We start from the raw sequence: 25,113 nt of genomic DNA on the forward strand, positions 1-25,113 counted from the left end.
ATCCAGGTTTGGCTACTTTGGCCCATTGAACTTCCCAAACACAAGCACAGGCGTTACAAGCACAACCAAAACAAATGAAAACATATTCTTGGTGTATGTATGGTGAATAGGGAAAATAATAATGAGAGCTGTCAAAAACACAAGTGCTTACATATAGGCTTACTTAGTAAAGAGTCATGCTGTTGAGAGTTCCAATGAAAAAGCAACAGGCAACAAACCATTTTCAATGGAAGCGAATAACATGAAGCTATAAACTGATGCCTTGTCGCAGTGTGACAGGTATGACAAGCTACAAATCAAAGTTAAACTGGCCTCAACTTTTTTCAGCACTCCAATGACGCTGTAAAGCATCAACCAGTCATATGCTTGTGACCTGTTGCTTTGTCACCGGTAGTATGAACACAGCACAACTCTGTCAAAGAGCGTTTAAGGAACACTTCACCGGCAATTTGACGACAATGTAGCTGACCACACTTTAGCTTAGTCCCTCATAGTGTGAACAGACCACTACATCCCATCCTAAAAGCAAACGAGTGTCTAATTAGTATTTCGTGACAGTTAGAGGTTGTCAGTCAGCACTGAAACTGCAAAGTCAAACACCAACCACAGCCTTCAGGAACAGTTCCTCTTCTCTATTTGTGTTGAAGACAGAGGGCTGATGCAGGTGTTAAAACGGAGACAGTGCGTCAGCACTCATACAAAGAAAGCTTGCGCTGTAGCATTCTAACACCAATGGCTCCTTAACACGGACTTGTCTTGGCTAAGCTTACTGTTGGGGCATGATAAGTCCCACATAGCCAGACCTATCTGGCGCTGGAGGAAGGTCTGGCTGAACCCATCAATTCTGGATTAGGGTATTAAACGCTCTGGCTTGTTTGTACTTCTTTAAACCAGTCATTATTGTCTTGGGCAGCACTAAGCTCAGATGCAGTGATGGTGCTCTTTCAAAATAGTGTCTAGAGGGAACTTTTTTTTGTGGAACATTTGCATGTGGGAAGGGAAGCCCTGGCACTAAACTGGTCAAATTCCTGCAAAAGAAAACACCACATAAAACATTAAAGTCCTGGTTAAATGTAAAACTTCATTTTTCCAGTTTTAATCCTGTGCCCCTGTGTTAATTGCTCATTTATCTCTTGTTTTCTGTCAAATATATGACTCTTCTCCTTCTGTAAAACAAGGTAAAATGGTTTCAAATGTTTGATGGCTCATCCTGCGCTCAGGCTTTTACAAAAGTTAATCTAATCAAATGAGACTTTGGGCAAATGGCTAGCCACACTGGTCATATAAAACCGCACTTCACCAATTGTGTAACCAACAGGGCAATACAAAAAGAGATAGGAAGAGATATTTGTGAGCAAAACCTTTGTTCTCATTTCCAAAACAATGTGGTTAAGTCTAATTCATTCATCACTTCCTAGTTCTCCTTTTGATCTAACCTGAGGTTTGTGTGGAGCCAACAGTCTGTTGTAGCTCCGCATCATGCTAAACTTAAAGCCTGGCCACTCTTTAGCAGTCAAATCAAATATGAAAGAGTTTATTTAAAGCCCTCTTTTAACTGTACATGGCTAAAATATTCTGTTTGCCCTGGGAATACGTCACAGTACAGACACAAAAGATGCTCCAACTTCTGTTTCATGGGGCCTTGAAAAGATTTCTTAGCGTGTAGGTTGCTAGCTTGGAGTTGTTCGTTTACACATAGCACTAAAACAAAGTGTGGAGATTGGTCAGACTATGCAAGACATTTCATGTAGCAACAGCATTACTCGAAAGGAGAAGGAGAGGAGAAGTCTTTCTAAAATAGGTAGTCAATGCCACGCTTATAACCACAGTCTACATCCTTTGAGTCAGACTAGGGGATGGTGTAAGATAGCTGTAGCTTTATAATACACACTACTGTACCTTTACTGTGTTGATCTGCTGCTCAAGAGGCAGAGTAGAAGATTTCAGTACATCCAGCTGCTTCTCCTTGTCAGATATCCACAAGGAAAAGGTCTCAAACCCAGCTCCAAACTGATCCCACTGAGTTTTCATTTCCTCCAGAGTTTTGACACTGAAAGAACAAAATAAAAATTGGCTAAGTCATAGTGGTAAATTAACCTTGACAATCATGCAAGATACAGAGTACCAGATAATTGCATTTATACATCTGGGTCCTTGAGATTGTGGCAGGTAATTTATCACAAAAAATATTCTTAATTGACTTTCAGAAGCCTGAAAGCCTGTGTAATTTGAAAAAATACATTTTGATGGTGTTGCAATGTCCAGCATTTTATTAGACTAAAGCTATGATGTTTTTAGAAACACTAAAACATTATCTAGCAAAAGCAACAAGAACAAAAACCATCATCGTACTCTTTTTTGAGCCCGGTCTCCACTTTGTCCACCTGCTCACTGAGGGAACGAGCTTGTTGTAAAAGCAGAGTCTTGTTCTTTGGACCCAGCTGGATTTCTTTTGCTCTCTTGAGCAAGGTGTTCATATGTGAGGCCTCTGCTTCACACTGCTTCAACAACACCTGTTTACAAAGCAAAGAATATTGGTCATATTCTCAATTCAGCTACTATACTTCCAGGAGAAGACATGTCAAGGGTAAACCACAGACTTTGTCCGCAGGCGTTGACACAAACTTTACTTACTCTGGCCTGGTCAAGTTCAACAGCCAGGCTCTCTGGGCTGCTGAAGTTCAGGTCTCTCTCCATCGTTGAGCGTGCCTTATTAACAAACTCATGCACTGCCTCCTGCTGGCTGTCAAACTCCTGCCAGGCTGCCAGTGTAACCTAGGGATGACAATGCCCCAAATTTATTGAAAACAAATCACATCAGCTTTATTCATGTGATGCTTTACCTATAAAACAAAGTATCGCAGATCCAAAACGGGTAGAAGAAACTAATTAGGCATGTTTGTCAAATGGCAATTGTTTAGCAGCAAATTGGACTTCCTACTATCACTGTTATCAGGAAAATAATCACTCTCTAATGGCAGTAATCCTACATCACCATCATCATCAAAATAAAGCACTGACACATAACAAGATTAAGTATGCAAATGACATCACCATGTTTGGCTTTATCAGCAATGGTGATGAGTCAGCATATTAGCACAGCTAATATTCTGCAGGTACCTCGCCCCAGTGGTGCTGCAGCAGTGGTTCTGCTGCACAGTCAGAAGCACCAGGTTTATTGGTGTGCATATTTCCTATAGAATCTTTTGCTTGGATCCATATTGAATCCTCCCTGACACAGAAAAGCCCGACAAAGTTTCCATTTCAACACTCCCCCACTCCTTCCTGTCTACATTCTTTAAAAGCACCATCAAGAGTGTGATTACTGAGTCACTGCATCACTATCCTCTAAAGGAACTGTAGAGCCTCAGAGGGCAAGTCCTTCCAGCAGAAAACATCAATCAGACCTCTCTAGCCTCCATTCAGGACAATTTTCCACAAATGCTGCATCTCCAGGGCCGACTGCATTAACGGGAATCACTCTTCTTCTTCTTCGCATGACCATAATATGTTTCACAAAACCGTCAGGGTTTGCTTTAATATAGTCCTTGATTGAAGCCATTTATTAATAAGAAACAACAAACATTAATCGACATCAATGTGATGTAATTGTCATAACCCAGATAGTATAGATAGTGCAATGTTCCCCTCTAAGCAAAGCTATGCATTTTAGGCATGCACCGAGTGAATTTAATTCTAAGCAGTCGATGCTGATCAACATAAGGCTTCTTCAGGGCAGGAGAATGATTGCTCTCTTTGGAAAAATATGCAAATAGCCTATGTGAGCTTATGGTTAAAGGAGACTGCAGCCTTCCTTGCTCTAGAGAGACCGACATATATTGTTAAGAGGAAATACAAAAAAAAAGTATATAGAATCATGTCTCAAAATGTCCAAATATAAATAAGAATATCCCACTACCATGAATGTCATCACTACTTCTGCTTATTGTTTTCTTGTCATTTCATATTGATTCAACAGCTTATTTAGCTACTGTATGACCATTTTACAAGGCTTTTACTTCCATTTTTGATTATGTTTTGTATGTGTTTAAAGATCTTAATAAAAAATATTGTAAAAACTAGGAAAGTGCTCTTAGTAGAGTGCCGATCTCTACCAAGTTGCCGCCCAATCTGATCGCAACCACTCTAAACAATTCTTGTCATTCCAGCAGACACAGCGCAGCATGTTTCAGAAGCATCCCAGAAATACACGCCTCATCTATTTCTGATGGAGTCATGGCACTTTGCACAGAGCAGACTGAGTTTTCCTGCCAACTGCCACTCAATGAGAAATATAGATACAATACAGTTATAAGGATGAACGCATTTTTAATAACTAAACCTCAGCAAAAAATCTTTGATCCATGTCGTCCTTAAGTGGACTTTTAACAGTATTACCATTGTCTGTAGGCCCCTGCACAACAAAGTGGGAAATAACAACAATAAACCCAATTTAAGCAGAAAAACAAGCTGATCTCTGGGAAAATTGCCGCCCCTATCGGCCAGTTAATAGGAGTGAGGAGTCAATGACGGTATAAAACAGTCAGTTAAACAGGTTTTGCAACAACTATTAATCAACACAACCACGACAGATGCTTAAGCAAACTGTCGTAAATGTGCAGACAAAATATTAGACTGATTGGTCCTGTAGTTTGCAAGGTTAGCTGCGGACCAATAGATACAAACATTTGCACACACACAAAACGCACGCTTGTGCCTGACTGAAATAAAAAATCATGTAATTGTATGTCTGAGTTAGCCAAAAGGGCACTTTTCATTTATACTCCATGAGCAGGTTGATTTTATACATAAAAAGAAACAAGCAAGATGTACAAAAAGTGGAAAAAACAGCATCAAAACATCACAGATAAGCACATAACATTCAGAAGAAAAGGACAGAGGCACAATATCACACAACAAATGCCATGTATTTAGTGAATGAGGCGATTCTTAATGTCATCATTTAGTAAGTAAATTGATCATGAGATGAAATGTGTCAGGATTGAGCTCAGAGGCTGACAGTGATTGATCACATCTTAGATTCACAGTAATTAATAGGAGCAAAAAAAAGACACCCTGTGAGTTTTTGTAAAAAGGAAAAGTAAAGACCTTCTCTGTTCGTGACATTGTGCTAATATTTTGCAAAGACAGGCTGTGGCAAAATCATTCTTTATTCTAAATTTTGTTGCTGCAGGTTATTATTCAGAGCAACAGTGCTGATTTAATCCACTGTGAAATGTTATTCACTAACACTGTCCCAAATGTTTCCTGAATCACTCCCTTAGTTAACATTGCTCACCTCGAGGCTTTGCTCCTGTGAATCCATATTCTGCTCCATTTTGCTGAGTGTGTTCTCTAAACTCTGCAGGTCCTGCTGCAGAGTCTCTCCCAAACCCTCCTCAGCCTGGAGCTGCTGACCTCTGGTGATCAGCTGCTGGACGTCCTTCCTCTTCATCTTTAGGCGTTTCAACAGTTGCTATGGGAAGAAGGAAACAAGTGTTTATCTATGGAAATTAATTTAAAGTTCGCCCTATACGTAAACTCTGCCTCCAACACAAATTCAAATAACTTCTATTTCATTTTTTGTGAACGTCCTACAGTACCTGGTGGACGAGAAGTAGCTGCTGGGCTTCTCTCACAGTTGGACAATCCAATATTTTGGTGACCTCGGCCTGAGCCTCTTTCTGCCCCTGGACGAGATCATCCAAAGTAGTTTGTACCTCTTCCCTGAACTGCACACAGTCCCCTATAGCCAGCACCATCTTCTCAGCCTGGAAGATATAACAGACAAGAATACAGTATAAGAACAAACATGAAGGACTGATGCTGGGGTATGAACTATATGTCCAGTTCAGCATAATCATACACAGATTTTACCTATAAATTATATGATAGTGCCCTAAGTATGCATCTGAAGCTCAGATTTTACGGCAGTGCATAGACAGTTCTCCCTTCAGTAAAGGAATGTGAAAACACCTCTTTAATGACAAACACTGCACAGATACAAGTCATTATAGTCAGACATTTTAGGGGACATTAACATAAGACAAACTAATTTTTAAGTGGAGGGGGACATAATCAGTATACTGTAGATTCCCAGGAGGGATAAGATGTCTGGTGCCTTAATAAAACAAGTGAAACATTGACCTACCTCAAAGAGAGAAGCAAGAAGACCCTTGAAATCAGTGGAGAGCTTGCTCAGCGCACTTCCTTGCCTCTGGGCATCGCTGTCAGCACAGATCTCAATGAGTACGGCCATACGAGCTTTCAGCCAGCTCAGATTCCCCTCCTGTAGCTCCGCGTCATTCCTCAGCTCCTGCACACAACAAAAGAGTGATGCAGCCCATGTGGTCATCTGAGTGTTTTTACAGTATCCTCAGCAGTGACACTGACAAGCCAGTAACACATCACAAGTGACACATCACAGAGGAGGTGAGAAGGTGACTGTCAGGGGAGTGCTGGGGTTGTCGGGTGTGCTGTACGTGATAACTCACCATGATGGTAGCTTTCACCTGGCCATATTTTTTAGGGTCATTGGCTCGGTTTCTCAGCAGCCTCAGTTGGCTCTCTTTAGATATAAGCCAGCAGGAGAGCTCAGCATACCTGTTTCACATCATGACAGGGAAATTTTACAACAAACTCAAAAAGATTTCAGGAGCAATTTCTTGTGAAAAAAAAAGAAAGACTTTCTTTCTGTTGTTTCGGTCATGGACCTTCATCAGGCATCAAATAAAAACAACTCATCTTTAACCTAAGGCCTCAGGCTGTAACAACTTATCAAAAAGGAAAGCCACATCTAAAATGTATTTGACAATTAAAACATCAATAATTCATGAAAACATCCTTAAAATGTAAACACAATATATCTGCAAATCCATAGAATAGTTGTGAAAATACTATTTGTATTTTACAAACCACAATAGAAATGTTGAATCACCAATAAACTCAGTGCTATTTTCATTTCATTTAATTTTCCTACCCATCCATCTGCCAGATATGTATTAAAAAACATTTAAAACTAAAAATTACAGAAAAATCATATTAGTGCTTGAAAATAATCGACAGACTAAAGAGATATTTTTCTCTGAGGTCTATTAAATCTACATCCAAAGGTGAAAGGGACAGTTCAAATTTCTTTTAAAATGGGGTTGTTTGTGGTACTTATCCATAGTCAGTGTTTCCCCTATAGTAGCTGGCGTTTGGCACACCCCATGCAGACAAAAGCACAGCCATCGAAGCTAAGCTATCTACTGCTGTGGACAGGGGCAGCAGTGAACATATTTTAGCAACCAAAAAAGTCTGTATCAGTTTAAATGTACGCTATATTTAGAATATTTTCACTGCTTGACCTTGCCGTCAAACAGTCCTTTCTGACAGGGAACTGAGGCAGTTAGCTACGCTCTCTTCAAAGCCACCAGAAACCTTTGACAAAACCATTAATTTTACCTCGCAGAAGACAGGAGTTGCAGGTCCTCTGCTGCCTCGATCAGTTAATTTGTTTGTCTTATTGTGTGACTTTGGTATTTTAAATTGTTAGTTTGGAAATCACCAAGTCAAACAACAACACAAACCAATCAAGGCAGCGGTAGATCAGCAATTGTCGTCTTTTGAGAAGTAAAACTACTCCTTTAATCAAAGGAGTCTGGTGGCTTTGAAAAGCACACAGATGGTTAGAACAGCTTCAGTTCCCTATCAGAATGGGCTGTCTGATAGCAAGGTAAGCCAATGAAAATATTCTAAATCTACCCTACATTTAAACTGATAATATTTTTTTTCAGGTGGCTAAAATGCATTTTGCTGCAGCCCCAGTCCACAGCAGTACATTTGGAAGCTTTTCATAGTGGTACTACTGCCTACTTTTTCAATTTCGGGCCATCTACTGCAGGTAATACACTGATTATAGATAAGTACCTCATACAACCCCACTTCAAAAAATCTGAACTATTGCTTCAAGGAGCTACAAGGGTTTACAACCGCTAATGATAACTCCTCAAGATGTAATTACACGTGAGGACTTTGTGGCAACCTCAAGAGCTATGAATGATCTTGTTTAGGCTCCTTTGTATTTCCTGTTGTGTTGTGTACTGATGTGCTGTGTGTGTTGACAAGAAGACAACATGAAGCAGAATAAAGAATATTTGCTTTTTGGTAACACTTGACAAACTTTGTATTTTGTGATCTGTTACAGCCATATGCACAATAAACTCCGCATCTCAACTATGTCGTTCCTCATCTCAAGAGACTGAAAGAATTTAAACATGATTAGTTTGGATATGTAATGAATGCAGGACACTGCCTGGTGAATGAGCAACACATTCCTCTATTGTTGCAACAGCACTAAAACAGCCAAAAGGTTGGACTCTTGGCAGCACTAAAAGAGGACTCCACTAAGATGAGAGTAGTTGCTTTACCTTGCGTTGTAATCCTTCCATTTATCTGGGTGCTGCATTAGCTTCTGATGGGTGTTCTCGATTTCCTCTCGGACCTCAGAGAAGTCCTTCCTCGCTGTCTCCAGGGTCTGATGGACAGGGTCACCCTCAGGGAGCTTTTGACAAAGTTCCTCCATCAGCTGCAGCCTTTTCTCACAGATGGACTGGGGACCCTTTTCCCTAAAGAAGGCCTAAAGTAAAAACAAAACAATTACTTGGTTGAGAAGTGAAGTGATAGAAGTGAACACCATGAACACCGGTCAGCATGGATTTTACTCGTGGTGATCAGAAATCAAGTGTGCTGGTGTTTTACACACAGTAGTAAAAAAAATTAACAGATGTGACAGTAAGACAACAAAACGCTGCTGATTGAGTATTTCCTCGACACTGGAAGGAACTCAGTTCTTTGGAATTGGGTATATCAAAATCTTCCCATGCTGCTACACAGCAGTGAATTTGCACTGAATTATTTCACACTGAGTTAATCAATACATGAAACTCAGCCAGCCGAGCAGCCACTCTGTGCTCACCCTGTGCTCCTTGATGAGCCTCTCGCTCCCCATGCCAGCCAGGTGGCGGTTCTCTCTGGTCACCTCCGCCTGGCACTCCTGCAGCAGCCCCATCAGCTTGCTCCTCTCCACCTCCACTTTAAGGTGCAGGAGGTGAAAGGGGGTGTCTGTCTGAATATCCTGGGGAATGAGAAATAAAGTAATTATGAGGCCAGATTAATAGCTATGTGTGTGGTTTGTTTCAAGCAACTTTTTGGCTGAACTTGAAAAGCGCCATACGAATTTCTTTATTTGTATTCATTTAAAAAAAAGGAAGAAATTATTGGGACTGGCATTATACATTATCACTATTATTATTCGTTTTTAACAGGTGATTTAGGGGTGAACTGTCTCTTTAATTTCCCTTTAACATCATTAAAAATATATAATGAAAATGGTTCCTTGCACTTGGAAAATGACACTACTTAAGGCACTAACCTTCCAGTGTTTGTGCAGCTTCCTGACTGTTTCCTGTAGCGACTGCTGCTCCTGCTCTGGCAAAATGTCTGTCAGCTCATCACAAGCTTTCAGGAACGCATTTAAGACTCGCTGATCCAGCTGACCAAAGAACTCCTGAAAAACAACCAAGACCTCATCATGTGTCACAGTAAAAGGACTTGTATTTACATGCATCATTCTATTCTCTATTTTAATCATACAAATTATCCTGCATATATTCATGTTGTGCCAGGACTGACTGTGACACAAGTTACACTGTATGAACAGCAATATATGGCATTGTGAACCCATGACAGTTAAACTGTCCTGAGTCTTGCACAAGTTTTCTTACCGTGTGTTTCTTGAGCAGCTCCTCTGGGTTGCCTCTTTCTGTCAGACAGTTCTGTGCCATTTTAAGAACCTTCTCTAGCTCTACCCGCGACTCATCAAACCTCTTCATGAGGCTGCTGTTTGCTTCCACATGCTTCCGCCACTCTGTAGATTCCTTGATCATGCCCTAAACACACAAACAAATCATTTTTAAATACTAAAAAAATTCTAAGGGCTGAATGAACATATCTGTAAGCAGGCTTTAGATGTTTACTGTACCTGTGAGGAGGACTGCAGGTCTGCTACTCTTTTCTGCAGAAGGCTCATGTCCATGTACTGAAGGGTTTTACTGCTGCTCATTGTTTTCTGGATGGTCTGATGGTTTCTTTCTATTGCTGTCAGACACTTCTTACAGCTATGTGTGAAGGTTGCTAGCTCCTGAATGACAAGCAGAGTTTTGCTCATTTATTCATATCTAAAAGCTTTTCAGTCTAAAAAATGGACGACAAATGCAATGTAATTTATTTATCTATGCATCTAAAAGCCATTCAACAGAACTGATGCAGTATCACATTGAAACTCATGTATTAGTACCTGGCATTTCTGTTTGAAGTCTACTGGTGACTCAGCATCAGAGTCGCTGGTGATATGACTGGCCTTCTCCAGAGCCTGGTAGAAGCCTGTGATGTTCTTCTCCATTTCTTCCAGTGGAGGTAACAGAGACTGGGACTCCCTCAGCAGAGGCAAACATCTCTCCCTTACCTGATATCAGGAAAGCATGTTGATTAAAGTAAATCACAGGTGAGTTTTAGGCTGTTTTTATCTTAAATCAATCACAGAAAATAGCAATACTTTTTTTCAGAGGCTTTACTGCCATGCCAGCATTAAACTCTGTTTTACATATTCTTAAAACAATCCCTTGCCTATAATTTGCAATTTGGCAACCCTATATTTTGTTATGATACAGCTAATTTTAATCTGAGTCCAGCACCAAAAATGACCTGCACATTTTTATTTAAGCTTTGCTTGAGCTTTGGTTAAGATAAGGTAACTTACTTAGTTAATATTCAGGTAAATTGCTCTGGTTAGGGTTAAGTTAGGGTTAGGTTTGATTTTGCTTTTGCTTACTTTTATATAAAAACAAAAACAAAAAAAAAACACCTTTGTTAAGTCCATATCTCACTGAAGTATGATGCATACATGTAAAAAAGTTAGATTTTTTGGTATAAATAAGTAAGGACTCCTCATTACATCTGGATGGAACAATAAATACTGTGAAAAAAATATAAGTTATGAGCACCCTCAGTACAAACTGGGCATCTGGGCATGAACACACACACATACACCAGGCCCCCAAAAGGTGCACTGTCTTTTTTGTCAATTTGACATAGTGGCCAAACTGTGTAACTACAACCTCCATCACATGATGCCATTGGGCCCAAAAAGACCTTTTTCCCATATACTTACATTGGAAAAGAGATGTCTGTAAATAAGTAGAATTTTTATTAACATTCCAATGCCTGTAAAATGACTCAATTTACAATCAGGATTGAGGCCATTCAATTGGATAACATTTTAAAAATCTAGAAAAGCCACACGATTAAATCATTTTATCCCCATTTCAAAGAAGCAGAGGGCTAAACCAGAAATCTGTTGCTCTGCCGGGAAAGTCTCTAGTGCGCCTGCTCTATGGGCCCAATGATTTGGAAGATCCGGGTAATTTTATTCCTGGAATGTCTACGTTTTTTTTTCACTTCATGCTTCACTCAGCATATTTCATAGGAATGAACAAAACGCTGCATCCAGTTCTCTTTATATATCCATGGTATACACATACATGCACATTCAAAAAGGGAAAGACGAGAAGTTAAACCAGTGTATAACTTCATACTGTATAATGACATGCACACCTTGCTCAGCTGCTCTTTGATCGAGGCCATCACAGCCATCATTTGTGAAACTTCCTCCTGTGGAGTGTCTTTGGTCAACAGCTGGGCAGTGCGGCTCGCTGCCTTACAGGCGGCTTCCATAGCTGGCACTTTGTGCTTGATTTCCTACAGTGAGTTGGGATAAAGAGTACAATGATTTTTAATTATCCAGAAGAGACATAAAAACTCAGAACAAGGAGAGGCAAATCAGCTGCTCACCTCAACATCTTGAACAAAGGCCCTGACGTTCAGGAAAGATACTTGGACAGGAGCAGTCATCTTCTCATTGGTTGCATCCATGAACATTTTCAGTGTATTGATCCCATCTTGGTAGTCTTGTCTCAACTTATCTACTTCGTCTGCTCTTGCATACTGCCAATGAAACAGAGGACAAAGAATGGATCAATTTTTATTTTGAAAACTTAAGCTGATGTAACAGAAGCTATCATTATATTTTTTTTCAGGGCACAGTTGTTCAAAGGAGATTTACATGTTTGACTTTGACGAATAGCTCCCTCCATCTCCCGTTCAGAAGGAGGAGCTGCTGCTTCAGATCTCGTGAGACTGTATCATCACAGGTCTCAATGAGAAAGTTCCCAGCATCGTTCATGTCCATGTGCTGCTGCATCCAGTGAGAAAGGTTTCTGAAGAAATCCTGAAAGAGGAAAGGAAAACAAAGACCACAGCTGCTGTGACGCACATTTGTTACCATTTAAGGAAATATTCCTCACACAGTTTAGCAGCTCAAATATAAGCTGTATATTCCAAGAATTATAATTACTAGTATCTGTGATTGCACTTACACGTTTGGCATTCTCTGACTGATTAAGCATCTGCTCGCCGTCCTCTAGCCAGGCCTGCAGAGACGCCACTGTGCTGCTGTACTTCTCCCAGTTAGAGATCACCTCCTCCAGCATGCTGCGAACACTACGCACCTCCAAAGCCAGGTGTTTCCACTGAGCTGTGGCATCACTGAGGAATTTACTTACCCCTTCTGCTTCGTCAACTGCAAGTTAAATGTGGAACTAGTTCAGTATAATTAAAACCAATACAGGTTTTAACTGTTCGGGTATAAAAAAAGCATTTGATTATGTGTAATGATCATTTGGCCATTTGGTTGATGCTAGCGTCTGTTATGATAGAAAGATCGTGCTGAAATAGCATTCCAACTAATGCAATCATGGTTACTTTGTCATGCATAATGCAGTATTATGATTTTTCATTTCTGGGGATTAAAGTATGTTAGAAAAGAAAAGCGCAGCCCCACAATTACGGAAAGAAACGGCTCAGGAGACAGGCAAAGTTAAGGTTTTGAAGATTGTCAGGCCATATTTGGACTTACCTTTGTTACAGGTCTTAGACCCTGTAACATGAAATCGATAACAAGACTGTTTACCATGAGCCCAAGCAGATTTATGTATACACACATAACAAACAAATTGGTAATAAACCAGAAAAGAGTCTTACTTGAACTGTCAGACTTTACATAAACTTCTGCAGCTTGTTTTAGGCCTGTGAAAATGATCTCATACTGCTCGAAGAACCTGTGGCCTTCAACAAAACTCTGGAATAGAAACACAAAATATGAAAATACAGATGAAACAGTTTCATAGACACTGAGCCAGTCAAATATTGCAACTACAACAAGACCACTAGTTTCCACTTACAAGGTAGGTTTGCAACAGGAGTTCAACAGAGTCCCGTCTGCCGTACTTAATTATCCAGGACTTCAGCTTTGACTCAGCCAACATGAGAAATGCCATCAGTCGATACTTCATTTCCCAGAATTCCAGTTTAATCAAGTGAGCATGTGATGATGTAGACACAAAATTGAACCTGCAAATTCAACAAAAGCTCATTAGTCTGGGGCTCAAGCTATTCATTATTTTCATTGTAGATGAATCTGCCAATTATTTTCTAAATAAATCATTTAATCGTTTGGTCTATGAAATGTCAGAAAATGATGAAATATGTCCATCCCGGTCCAAGAAGATGTCTTTAAATGACTGGTTTTGTTGGTCCAAAACCTAAAGATGTTCAGATTAATATTGTATAAAACAGAGAAATGCAGTAATCTCCATATTTAAAGGGACTGAGAACAGCATTTTCTGCCATTTTTGAATGAAAAATTACTTTAAAGATCAATTATCATTATAGTTGGCAATTGTTTTCCTGTCGGCTGTCAGCTAGCTCCTCAACAATCATTCAAAGAGGCATGGAGGACCAAGCACAGAAAATGTTCAACTTAGTTCATGAAAAAAACTTTATATAAAATTAATTCAATATATTCAATGTGATAAGGTCTTACCGTTCTGCCATATCTTGGAGCTGTTCAGGTGGGACAGGCACCCCATTCACTGATCTGTCCCTGTGGATCTGCTGGAAGGTTTGTCTATGCGATTCCAGGTTTTTTAACACCTCCTGCAAAATATAATCACATATAATAACGTTCAGCCTTCCTGTTTGCAACACTTGTATGAAACAATTTGAATACATGACACAGCAATAGCATGGTTGATATCCAAGCACACTGAAAGTCAAGGGTCGACTATGTTACAGTACCTTATGCTGCTCCAGTTTTCTGTGCAGAACATTGGCTGTCTCCTCATGAGCATGTTGGATGGGAATGTCCTCTCTCAGAGCCATCTCTGCCCGGTGAAGCCAGGCTCCGATCACTCCCAGAGGACCGGGCAGGGACTTGTCCAGATGGATGTGCCAGTCTAGCAGCTGCAATTGACATCCATTAAAAAACCCACTCTACCAAAACAAGATCCTGCCATAGAGGAGGCTATGCTGATCAAAACATTTCCACATGTTCACAAGCAAACAGGCTACAAAGAAGTTTTATGCCAGTCTAGACGAGCTGTGGATGTCCACAGAGCAGGCTGCCCGGCGAACAAAACCTCCTCTGTTCCCGTCTCGTCCTCTCTGAACAAACTCTTATTCAAACGCTTCCATCCCACTGCACTTTCACTGGCAGCCAGTGAAGAGAGGGTTTTCTCATTATGATAACTTTCACTATGGCGATGAAATCTTCAAGCAAAGACGCATAATGAGCGATAACGAACAATCTATCATTTATTCTCAGGTTCCGTTTCGTTTAGGTATGATTAATTATCATAATTAATTCTACTTTCTTTGTGGCTTGGTTATAAATTATTCATGCTACGTAGAGGTATGCAGCACAATTACCCTGGCAGACACACGGTCCCATGCTTGTTTAACCAGAGCTTGGTCCACAGACAGCTTGCCGTCTCTGTGGACTGGCTGCAGCAGCGGATCAGTCTGCTTTTTCTTCATTTCATACTGTACACGGAAGCTCTTGAATGCCTACAACAAAAGATAAAATTAGCGCGGTGAGGGTTGATAAATGTCTTTGTCAGAGCAGAGTGTTATGTAACAATGTACTTTGTCTTTCCCGGCCTGACTCACCTGATATTTGTCAGTGAGGTTTCCCTCTGCTCCCTGCGCCCGCAGCACATCTCTCTCCAGCTGATCTAAAAACACCCTCAGCTCCCTCAGCATCTTCCGCTCCTCTCTCTGTCACAATCAGAGAACATGTAGCTTAGAGTTACACCAACAAACTGATTTTAATTATTTTTTTAAATAAGCATGCCAATATGCTGAGAAATTCACACCAAACTGACACTCCAGAGATATCTATTTTCCAAACTCTAGATTTTAGCACAGATTAGTCATGGTAGAAGGAAAGGGATATGGATACGAGTATCTTCTTCAAACCTCTGAGTTAGTCTATTAATTAAGTGAAACATACCTCAAGCATTTGCTCTATATCTTGGGGACCAAACTATCCAGGAAAGCAGCAAGGCACACAAAGAGATGCAAACACACCACACAATGCATTAGAATAGCAAGAGAAATAACAGGGAAAGTAGATTGGAAATGGGATGAGGGCGAGGTGGGAGTACACTCCAAACAGAGAGCATGCAGCACTATGACCTGAACTCTCACCTGAAGTACTGGCACTGACAGTGCAAAAGTTGGAATTGAGCCAAGAAGCAGCTTAATGTGCACACAAAAAAACATAAGTAGATGGAGAAATTAATGATGATGATGATGATGATGATGGGAAACAAAATTTTGATGATTATTACTGCTGTGTTCATGCTGTGATTATTGTGATTCATGAGAGCTGCATGTGATGAAATGGCAAGGATGGAAAAACTGCAGGCAAAGGCTTCCAACAGTTAAGCATCAGCATCAGTTAAAAGGTGATTTCAGTATTTTTCGACCTTGGCAACCAAGTTTTTGTGTCTAAGTGACTGATGGAGACAACAATTTTTGCCAGTGAATTTTTTGGAATGGGGATGGCAACAGTATATAAAAATTAATGATTAAAATAACAGCACATGGAGTTAAATATCCTAATAACACAATGATATCTTTCCACAGATATTCTCTGATGTATGACTGCCTTAAATGTACTTAATAAATAGTGTAATAAAAAAGTACCTCATCCTGCTGTCCATCCGTCTCAGATTGGTGGGGGTTTGGGTAGTGCTTGAGGAACTGAGCCACATACGTCATGATGGATTTCTCATCTGGTTTGTCTACATCCACATCTACAGAGCAACACAAACATCATACGATGCACTGGATTAAACTTCATATGAAAATTAGCTGATGCTGATGTTTTTCAGTCCTGCAAAAATCATGTCAGTATTTAACTTTCAACACCTCATGCCTGCAGATATGAAGTCTGGTATTTGCATCTGCATTTGGTATCAGTCAATTTGACATTTTTAAAAAAGCATTATGCCTCCTCAAGATGAAAAATCTCTGCAGGCCTGACAGCCAATTATAAAAGCCTACTTTTATCTCCATCCTTGACCTGATGTTTCTTGAAATCAGGGTCAAGCTCCCTTAAAAGCAGAGACGTTTCAGTGCAGCTCTTTGAGCAATAAAGCATCACCACTCTGCTAGTGAAGACAGGACTGCAGAGTCATTGCAGACTTCTTCACTTTCACGGACTAAAACTCAGAGCCACAAGTAAACAGAGCATTTTAATCCGCTGGAGGGTTTTACTGATCTTTGCAGCACAAATGTTGTCAAGATCATTCATGTGGACTCACAGACTCACACAATGTCATTAATCTAATTAATACTGTATATTTGCTGTTTTTAAGCCCATAATACTGGTGGACTTTAAAGCACTTAAAGGTATACTCTGCAGGAATTGTTGGTTACTGTTTGTAAACAGTATCGCTGGCAAAAGTGAAAGTGAAAGCCAACCCCAGATTACCTTTTCGCCTTGGTATATTTGCGGTTTTTTTAGCACTGCGTTCGCAATTTTCATAGCTTCCTCTTGGATGTATGGTGTTTACGATCTGGCACCTGGTTGCTACTTTTTTATTAAGCCTGACCTCACCTGTGCCCACAAACGTCCTGAACACCGCAAAATAAGCAAACATAAGAAAATATGGGCAGACGGCAGAGTCTCTGCAGATAAATACACCACCACACACTCCTCCTCCACCACTCCACTCCTTAATAATTGAGAGGGATTACTCCTATACATTGTTTTTTTTTAGGAAAATCTTGCAAAGTATACCATTAACTATTTAACACCCATTATTAATGCTATCTTGTCTGAATAGTCTATTACAATAGAATCATCAAGCAGCAAGAAAGGTCAAGTGCACCTTCTGGATCCAGCAGGCGAGGAATACCAAGTTCATTTTCAGCAAGTGCAAAGGCTTCCTCCAAATTCTCCCTGTTGCTCCTCCTCCGCACCACCTCCATGTCCACCAGGTCTGGCCTGATGGCGTGCACCACCGTCTGGAATGCAACACCATCCCGCCAGCTGGGACCGAAATCCTTCACCTCAATTCCATGATACCTGAAAACACATACGTGTGCATTTTTATTTTGCGGAACACAAAAGCCTTATCTAGACCCTATCTTAACTGTATCTTATACAGTATATAGAAAATGTATCTGCACTAATGTCTATAAATGTATTGTAACAATGGCCAAAAACGTAATTTGAAAGTGACATACTTGGCTGCTGTGCACTGCACCCATCTGAGTAGGGCCTTCTTGGCATTGCCCTGAAATTTGTTGACCACCTTTCGCTTCATGGGAGGGCTTCCTGCTTCAGAGCTGGCTATACTCTCCACAGAAGAGTTGCTATTGGAAAGGGCCTGAAGGGCTGGCAGGTTGCTGGTTAACTCCTCAATCTAGATGAAGAACAAGATCAATGGGAAAAATAAGTGATTGCATTTTGATCGCAGCAATATGGGAAAAAAATGGCAGTATTTCTTGGCATCCATCTGAGGTTGAATTTTGTGTCATAATCTAGTGAAGTGAAAGCAGTCACTGGATTGAGCACAGTTAGTTTGAGGATTTTGGGATCAGATGAATCATTACCTGGAAGTAGAGGATAATGGTCCATATCAACCCAAGGACAATTGATGGTCGCCCATCTGCGATGTCAGTTGCATGAATGTTAACGAGTTTGATCTGAAACGAAAGCCAAGCAGAGGATTATTCTGGAAAATAAGTCACATGCAGGCCGTCTGGAATGGAGATTTTTCTTTTTCATTTTCACCCACAGAAACCCCCGGACATTTCATTCTGTCCAAAAGAATATTGCAAGCTTTTTTTTTTTTTTTTTTTTTTGCTCAATGCCATCAAAGTCAGGTCTTTGATGCAGGTAAGTATTGTAATGTAGCCAAACCAGGAAGGCAGAAACAGCCACAGTGAAAAGTGAACCAGAAGGAAAGAAAAGAAAAGAGAAGACAATTGTGTTCAACTAGGCATTAAAGGAGAAGCAGAGGCACCACAGCAGCACTGCAAACCTTGCATTGGAGAGGTGCCACACATTGCCATGTTTACTGTACATCTCTACGTTTGAGCAGCTCAGAGTTGTAGACGAACACCAGTAACTAGTGTTCTAGTCAAAATGCATCAAAATGCATGTCAGTAGAGAAGCATAATGACTACATGTACGGAAACAGAATGGCTGTATCCAAGCTTAGTACACATCGTGCATTAAATGAAAAGAATGCATACAGTATGTGATCACACAGGGCGTTTAATGGCGACTGACCGGAGATCCTCGATACACAGACTGAAGGCGCACATGATGGGAGAGAGATCACAACAATGTAAGTCTCAGTCCTCAGGGAACCCGGATGAAAGTGGGACACAGGCTTCATACAGCCAAGGGATTTAGAGATAGGTTATGTAATCAAGAAGTCCTATTTCTATCTGCTGCTTCTCTGAACATAGTGCATGTTGTACAAACCGTATGTGCACTAACAAATATCTAATCAACAGCTTTTTCTCATGAGCTCTGAGTCATACCCTAGACTTTTTCACATGCCACTGCTTTTCTCTAATATGATATTTAGTTAGGTAAAAAATACTTTGAAACATTAAAAGGTGACACAGCAGATATGATTGAAGCTTACCTTTCTGCCTTCGAGGAATTTGAGCGCTGTGCCGATGTTGGAAACCCAGTGGATCCTCTTTAGCTGGCGACCTTGCTCACGGGGCTTAAGATAGAGAGGACAGAGAGTGACAATCAAGCTCGCTGAGAAAGCCTCGTCATAAAGTTGAGGACATCGTCACTGAATCATTTGCTGCTTTGAAACAGGGTGAGAAATAAGCTGCTGATTAACCACTCACTTTGGTTGGTCATGTTCGCCACTACTTGCTCAGTGAGATAGTGAAAGTGGCCTGAGAGTATTAGCGGGGGCTTTTCTTGCATAAATTAACTGGTGAGTGCCAAAGCTGCTTTAACAGAAAACATATAATACTGTGCTCCAAAACACAAGAGAGAACCAGCTCCAATAAGATCTATCTGTGTTAATTTTTTGGCTAATTTTATACCAGCAGGGGTCCACTCCTGCCAGCAGTAATTGAAAGCATCAGGCAGTGTTCACCGTGACATGCAACTGAGTCATTTGCCAAGTAACAGCTCTACAGATGACATGGCAGTTTGTTTCAAGACAGGTCTGATTACTAAATCCCTATCAGAGTCTGGGCTAGAGTATATGTGTGTGTGTGCTTGGATTGCTGTCTTTGTGGGGACCAATTTCAGTTTCAAAGCATCATTACGAGGGCATTTGTGTACTCTGAGGACATTCTGGCAGGCCCTCTCTACATCAAAGGACTGGCTGAACGTTAAGACTTGTTTTTGAAGTTAAGTGTAGGTTAGGGTAAGGGTTAGGTTCATTAATATGTGACGGTGTAGGTCAGGGTTAGGGGCTTGGAAATGCATTATGTAAATGAGGGTTCTCACAAGCATGCAAAGATGTGCGTGTGTGTCAGGGAGAGGAAAGTGAGACACCAGTGGGCCAGCAGTATCTCACAGCGGGGAGTCTCAGATCTAAATTATGTCTCTGCAATTTCTGTGCAATGATCCAACACTTAATGTGAGCAACAAGAATTGTATCTATCTGTACATATATATGTACTGCATTTAGATTCAGTGGTGTTGTTGCTTTTTTTATGAATTTGACTAAGTGAATTTTTATGACTTCACAGTGCACAGTTAACCATCTGTTAACTATTTTTCTCCAACAGACTGGATATAATCAAACATTTAAGGATTTAATAATTTATGATGTGAATTATGTGAAGTCAACTGGTTGCATTCAATTAATCTCTGATGATCTCCTTAACTTAAAGGTGCAGTTCACCCCAAAACCAAAAATACACATTTTTCCTCTCAACAGGGGAATGTTAGCAACCAGTTAACTTAATGTAGAGCTTGTACTTAAAGGGACAGTTCACCACAAAATCAAAACTATTTTTTTATTTTTTCCTCGTACCTATAGTGCTATTTATAAATGTATACAGTTTGGGTGTGAGCTGCAAAGTGTTGGAGATATCTGCCTCAGAATTGTCTGCTTTTTCTCAGAAATAATGAAACCAGATGACACTCAGCTTAAGGTGCTTATTGTGCCAAAAAAACCCTTTGAAAAACTCAACAGCAATGTCTCTTTCCAGAAATCATGACCTGGTTACTCAAGATAATCCAAAGACCTTGTTGTGAGCAGTTTCATGTAGGAATTATTTTCATTCTACCGAAATACAACTGCCAACTGTAACACCACGCACAAGACATCATCTCCTTCATCTACTCATGAACTTGAACACCAAGACTCGTGCACAATACTAATAGCACAATACATAAACATTAATGGATTCCTCCTCAGCTGAGCTGTAACGTTTGCTCGCTCAGTGGTGCTATGTATGCTAGAAGTAGATGCACACCTTCTTCTGTGCAGTGATACAGTTTGCGGGTGTCGGTCGGTAAAGCAAACAATTACATGAAACAAAACAAAGTCTGTAGATCATCTTGAGTAATCGGGTCATGATTTCTGGAAAGAGACATTGCTGTTGAGTTTTTCAAATGTAATTTTTTGGCACTTTGGGCACATAATCATAACCTTTATTTATAAAGCACTTGTAAGAACAAAGGTTCAAAGTGCTTTACAAGAGAGAAGGCAGACATCTCTACAGCAGATATCCCCAACACTTGAACTGCTTCTTTGAGCATGTAACTATCAGGCAGTGTCTTCACTGCTTAGCTGTGGAGTAACGGCTTTGAAATGTTTGTTATTGCTTTAAAGACCAATTAACAGCACAGAGCAGAATTGTGCAAACTGTTAAACTTGTGACACAACAATTAATGTAAGCAATGTATTGAGTTTGTAGGCTGATTTCTTGTTTTAAACCATGAGATAAATGGGACAGCGAGGTGTTATACAGTGTAGGTAATATACACACTCATGTACAGGATGACTTGGGAGTGTCAAGGTGAAAGAGGTGCCTTAATTTACATATTCATGACTTTAAGTGATTATCATACAGGGTGGCCCACACTTGAGTGTAAATCACCTTGCAGTAAATCATTTTAGCATCATCTTAAAAGGTAAGAGTCAGGCCCGACATGTAATCCTGTGCAAAAACGAGTATTACTTACTAGCCTTTGGCCAGACAGAACCTCCAACAGAGCCAAAAGCTTCACCCCATCTTTGATGTCCTCAAAGAGGTCATTAACCTCTAGTGGTGGTTTGTACTGTAGGAGAGAAAACACAGCTTTAACACCACAGAAACTTATCTTTACAACAAATGAAAATAGTTGTGATAAGAAATTAATCAGTCTTGAAAATGCATTTATAAAATCAGTAATGTCACATTGTGAGCTCTATTGTGTGGAAAGGACATTGGTATTCTAATCCATTAGCAGGGGTGAGGAGAAACCAAATGCTGTTTGTGAGAAACAGGCTTGTTAGCAACAACCACAGAGCCTCCCTGCAGCTGAAAAGATGGTGCTTTTTCCTCGGCAGTGGCCTGGTGCCCAGTCCTGAGGCGATGGTACTCGTTTAACCCTAATTGGACTGTCTCCTGATATCATGTTCACACATTTACAGTGAAGTACAAGATGAATAACAGCGTTATAACCTACTGTGTTACACAAGCATTACCGTAAAAGTAAATGAAACAGATGTGTATTTGTCCAGCAGAGTGGAGCTTTACTTAAAAGGAAAGCTCACCATGGGAATTCTTCATTTGGCACTGTATACAGGCCTTTTCACAACTCAACATATTCCATGACAGGATGCAGTTGGCTGCCTATTTGGGGCAAAGCAGTGTGAAGAGGCAAGCGTCTGTCCTGTTATTCTGTACATGTACACTTGTCTTCTTCCCGTCACAAAAGTACAGGAGAAGGTGTGTCGTGCTTGGTGCTGCATTCTTATTTTTTAAATTTATCTGAACAGTACTGCTTCAACACTATGTGCTGTTACTTGTTCGTGTACACCTGCAAACCTTGTGGAAAATGAAATAAATGAAAAAATGGTTAAAAAATTTAATTTAAAATTTTTTAAAAAATGCACTATTAAACCAAGGAAGTATTTTTGTGCTGGGAAGATGGTCTTGGTTCAAAAACTGGGTTGTCTATGCAGTAGAAGAATGCAAATACGTTTGCAATTGGTGCTACATGACCAGAGAAAACAAAAAGTAAGGGCTGAGGTATTTACTTTTGCCTAAACGATAGAAAACCTACAGCTACCAGAATGCACTGAGTTGCACAAGACCACTAAACATTTCCACTGATGGGTGACGTGATGCAAGCTTGTCCGGCTGGTAACAAAAACTAAAATATGTTTTTGAAATAGGTGAGAAATAGGCAATGCAGTAACAGAATCTTCAGTTTGATCTCACTTATGTCAGCCTCCATTTTTACAACACTGGAAACAGTATGGCGCCCATTTCCTGTTCACAATATTTCATGTTACAGCTTAAGAGTGCACTGAAATATATTTCTGAGGACATTTTAGGTGAGAAGTAGGCAACACAGTGAGCGATTCTTGGTTTTCTATTTGATCAGCACTGCCTAGTGTTACAGTTTGATGAGTCTGGAGTTTGAGAGAGGAAGAAGGGGGCGACTCCCTCTCTCGATCCAGTTCTATACTCTTTAGCTGCGTTCCGAATTGCATACTTTTTAATTTTAGTAGGTACTGCACCTGCCCTTACAAACTGCGTACTGCTGCATGCAGTATGCACACAATCAGCACATACTACTTCTTCATGATGCTGCGCCCTGAACTTCAACCGTGTTTCTCGCATATACGTTGACTTGTAGATAAAACAAAACGCCATTCGCTGAGCTCACAAAAAGAGAGATCAACCCACAGAGCTCTGCTGTTGTTACTTTGCAATGTATTTAGCTTTAACTTTAAAGTAAAAACTGTAAACACTAGATGTTCCCTTTTGTTGCCGGCTATCGCTAAGATTATTTTGTTGACTTAAATAATTAATATTCCTATTATTACTATTTGACGGTTACCAGTCACTTGAGTACACTGTCATCCATCATCGCTTCTGACAGCTGTCAACAAGCCGTCAAGCTGTCATCTGTTTGTGGCTCAGCTGATGTGAAGTATCTTCTTGTGCCCAGAGAACTGTGGGCAAGAATAGCCAGAAAAGCATGCTGCATTTGACATAGTATGTATTGGGACTTACTAAATCTCTTTCTGGCATACTAAATACTATGGTAGTATGGTGTGGGTATTGCATGCACAGTTTGTGTCCATGGTGGCAGGCATACGAAAATTCAGAAGTGCAATCTGTAGCCTTTTTTTGTATTACTTTTGTATACTTATCCTTTTGCATTGTCTGCACCATGGGTCAATTCAGAGTAAAACATTGTTTTGATTCTCTGTATGTCTGTTACATAACTATAGAATTGACAATATAGCCTCTTGAATCCTGAATGTTGAATCTAGTTTGAGCAACAGCCCCAGAGCGAGAGAAAATTTGAGCTGAGAGAGGAGCAGGGAGATCTGGGCACTGGTAAGATGACGGGAAGTTTACCACAGTTCATTTACACATACTACCCACACTGTTATGATACAAATCTGGTTGAAAATCAGCAAAATATCCATTAACACTGAGGATAGAGGTCTAATTGTATTGTATGAATGCACAAAAATACTTTTTTCCCCAATTTTCTAATTGAACTGCTAATATGCACAATCACGCAAAAACAGCTTCTGTCATTTGGAAATCATCTCCACCCTGGAAAAGTAACAGTGAAAATCCCTGGAAAGATGCTTAGTAATACATATCAGAGGAAACGGACACAAAGGCTGAAGGGAGTGTGTGACAACTGGAGGAAGTTCAAACTTAGATAATATACACTTTCACCCATAAACAGGAGATTCCACTCAGGCTGATTCATCATTTATTCGCACATAAAAAAAAAAACTATTGCAAGAAGTCTTTTGTGCACTGACAAGAAAGTCACATCCACTATAAACTCTCCTGTAAAATAAGCCAGCTTATACAACAGCTATCTGCAGTGTAAATAAGACCATTTGAGAGCTCTCTCATGATGTAGCTTATGCTATGTTAGTCCTATTGGTATGCACAGTGAGTGAGCTTGAGCGCAGTGCATGAATAATAAAGAATAGACCAGCAGAGCGTCTCTGCGTTGGCCTGCCACATAACTGAGATTCTTCTAAAGTTTTAGAAGCCACCCTTTGAACTAATTGTGGGCAGATCAGGCTCAACAAAGGACCCCTCTAAACTAAATCTCTTTGCCAGGTTTCAGGACTTAAACCCTGTTGCAGCATCTGACTAGTTGAGCACTGCTGTGTCATCAGTGATTACAGTCACAACAGGGATCACTCAGTACTTATTCTGAATTCTAAAAAGTTCCTTAGTGTGCATAATCTAATACAGTTTGTTATTTCAGTGGCTGTTCCTGAGGTTTTTATCATTTTTTTCCTGTTGAAGGGATTTTTGAGGGAGTTTTTCTGCTGTGAGGGTACAAGAGCAGAAGGATGTCATATGCTGTAAAGCCCTCTGAGGCAAATTGTGATTTGTGATATTGGGCTTTATGAATAAAATTGAATTGAATTTTAGGGTCACAGCGTGTCGTAATGCAGCATGTGAGCA

The 25,113-nt window shown here is 40.2% G+C and overlaps 1 protein-coding gene across 11 annotated transcripts in view; it reads right to left on the reverse strand.

Annotated features, from left to right (window-relative positions):
- The window catches only part of syne1b (spectrin repeat containing, nuclear envelope 1b), a 100,166-nt gene that overhangs the window by 59,827 nt on the left and 15,226 nt on the right, over nucleotides 1-25,113 (reverse strand). For 7 of the 11 annotated variants that reach the window (XM_049595234.1, XM_049595239.1, XM_049595238.1 and 4 more), the window contains 31 exons: nucleotides 21,632-21,727; nucleotides 19,110-19,193; nucleotides 18,064-18,156; nucleotides 17,695-17,873; nucleotides 17,337-17,533; nucleotides 16,147-16,256; nucleotides 15,449-15,481; nucleotides 15,106-15,213; nucleotides 14,866-15,003; nucleotides 14,236-14,400; nucleotides 13,982-14,094; nucleotides 13,341-13,509; nucleotides 13,141-13,237; nucleotides 13,016-13,036; nucleotides 12,477-12,679; nucleotides 12,164-12,328; nucleotides 11,893-12,045; nucleotides 11,656-11,799; nucleotides 10,340-10,507; nucleotides 10,025-10,183; nucleotides 9,768-9,932; nucleotides 9,416-9,550; nucleotides 8,960-9,118; nucleotides 8,412-8,620; nucleotides 6,495-6,603; nucleotides 6,152-6,316; nucleotides 5,604-5,771; nucleotides 5,300-5,476; nucleotides 2,635-2,775; nucleotides 2,353-2,513; nucleotides 1,900-2,050 (listed from right to left, as the gene is read on the reverse strand). In XM_049595234.1, the coding sequence (XP_049451191.1) occupies nucleotides 1,900-2,050; nucleotides 2,353-2,513; nucleotides 2,635-2,775; nucleotides 5,300-5,476; nucleotides 5,604-5,771; nucleotides 6,152-6,316; nucleotides 6,495-6,603; nucleotides 8,412-8,620; nucleotides 8,960-9,118; nucleotides 9,416-9,550; nucleotides 9,768-9,932; nucleotides 10,025-10,183; nucleotides 10,340-10,507; nucleotides 11,656-11,799; nucleotides 11,893-12,045; nucleotides 12,164-12,328; nucleotides 12,477-12,679; nucleotides 13,016-13,036; nucleotides 13,141-13,237; nucleotides 13,341-13,509; nucleotides 13,982-14,094; nucleotides 14,236-14,400; nucleotides 14,866-15,003; nucleotides 15,106-15,213; nucleotides 15,449-15,481; nucleotides 16,147-16,256; nucleotides 17,337-17,533; nucleotides 17,695-17,873; nucleotides 18,064-18,156; nucleotides 19,110-19,193; nucleotides 21,632-21,727 (4,335 nt within the window). Of the gene's footprint in view, nucleotides 1-1,899; nucleotides 2,051-2,352; nucleotides 2,514-2,634; nucleotides 2,776-5,299; nucleotides 5,477-5,603; nucleotides 5,772-6,151; nucleotides 6,317-6,494; nucleotides 6,604-8,411; nucleotides 8,621-8,959; nucleotides 9,119-9,415; nucleotides 9,551-9,767; nucleotides 9,933-10,024; nucleotides 10,184-10,339; nucleotides 10,508-11,655; nucleotides 11,800-11,892; nucleotides 12,046-12,163; nucleotides 12,329-12,476; nucleotides 12,680-13,015; nucleotides 13,037-13,140; nucleotides 13,238-13,340; nucleotides 13,510-13,981; nucleotides 14,095-14,235; nucleotides 14,401-14,865; nucleotides 15,004-15,105; nucleotides 15,214-15,448; nucleotides 15,482-15,645; nucleotides 15,691-16,146; nucleotides 16,257-17,336; nucleotides 17,534-17,694; nucleotides 17,874-18,063; nucleotides 18,157-19,109; nucleotides 19,194-21,631; nucleotides 21,728-25,113 lie in introns of those variants that run through there. The other 4 variants (XM_049595243.1, XM_049595235.1, XM_049595236.1 and 1 more) reach the window with 3 other exon arrangements.

Source organism: Epinephelus fuscoguttatus, linkage group LG14 (assembly GCF_011397635.1).
Source record: "Epinephelus fuscoguttatus linkage group LG14, E.fuscoguttatus.final_Chr_v1".
Classification (NCBI taxonomy): Eukaryota; Metazoa; Chordata; class Actinopteri; order Perciformes; family Serranidae; genus Epinephelus; species Epinephelus fuscoguttatus.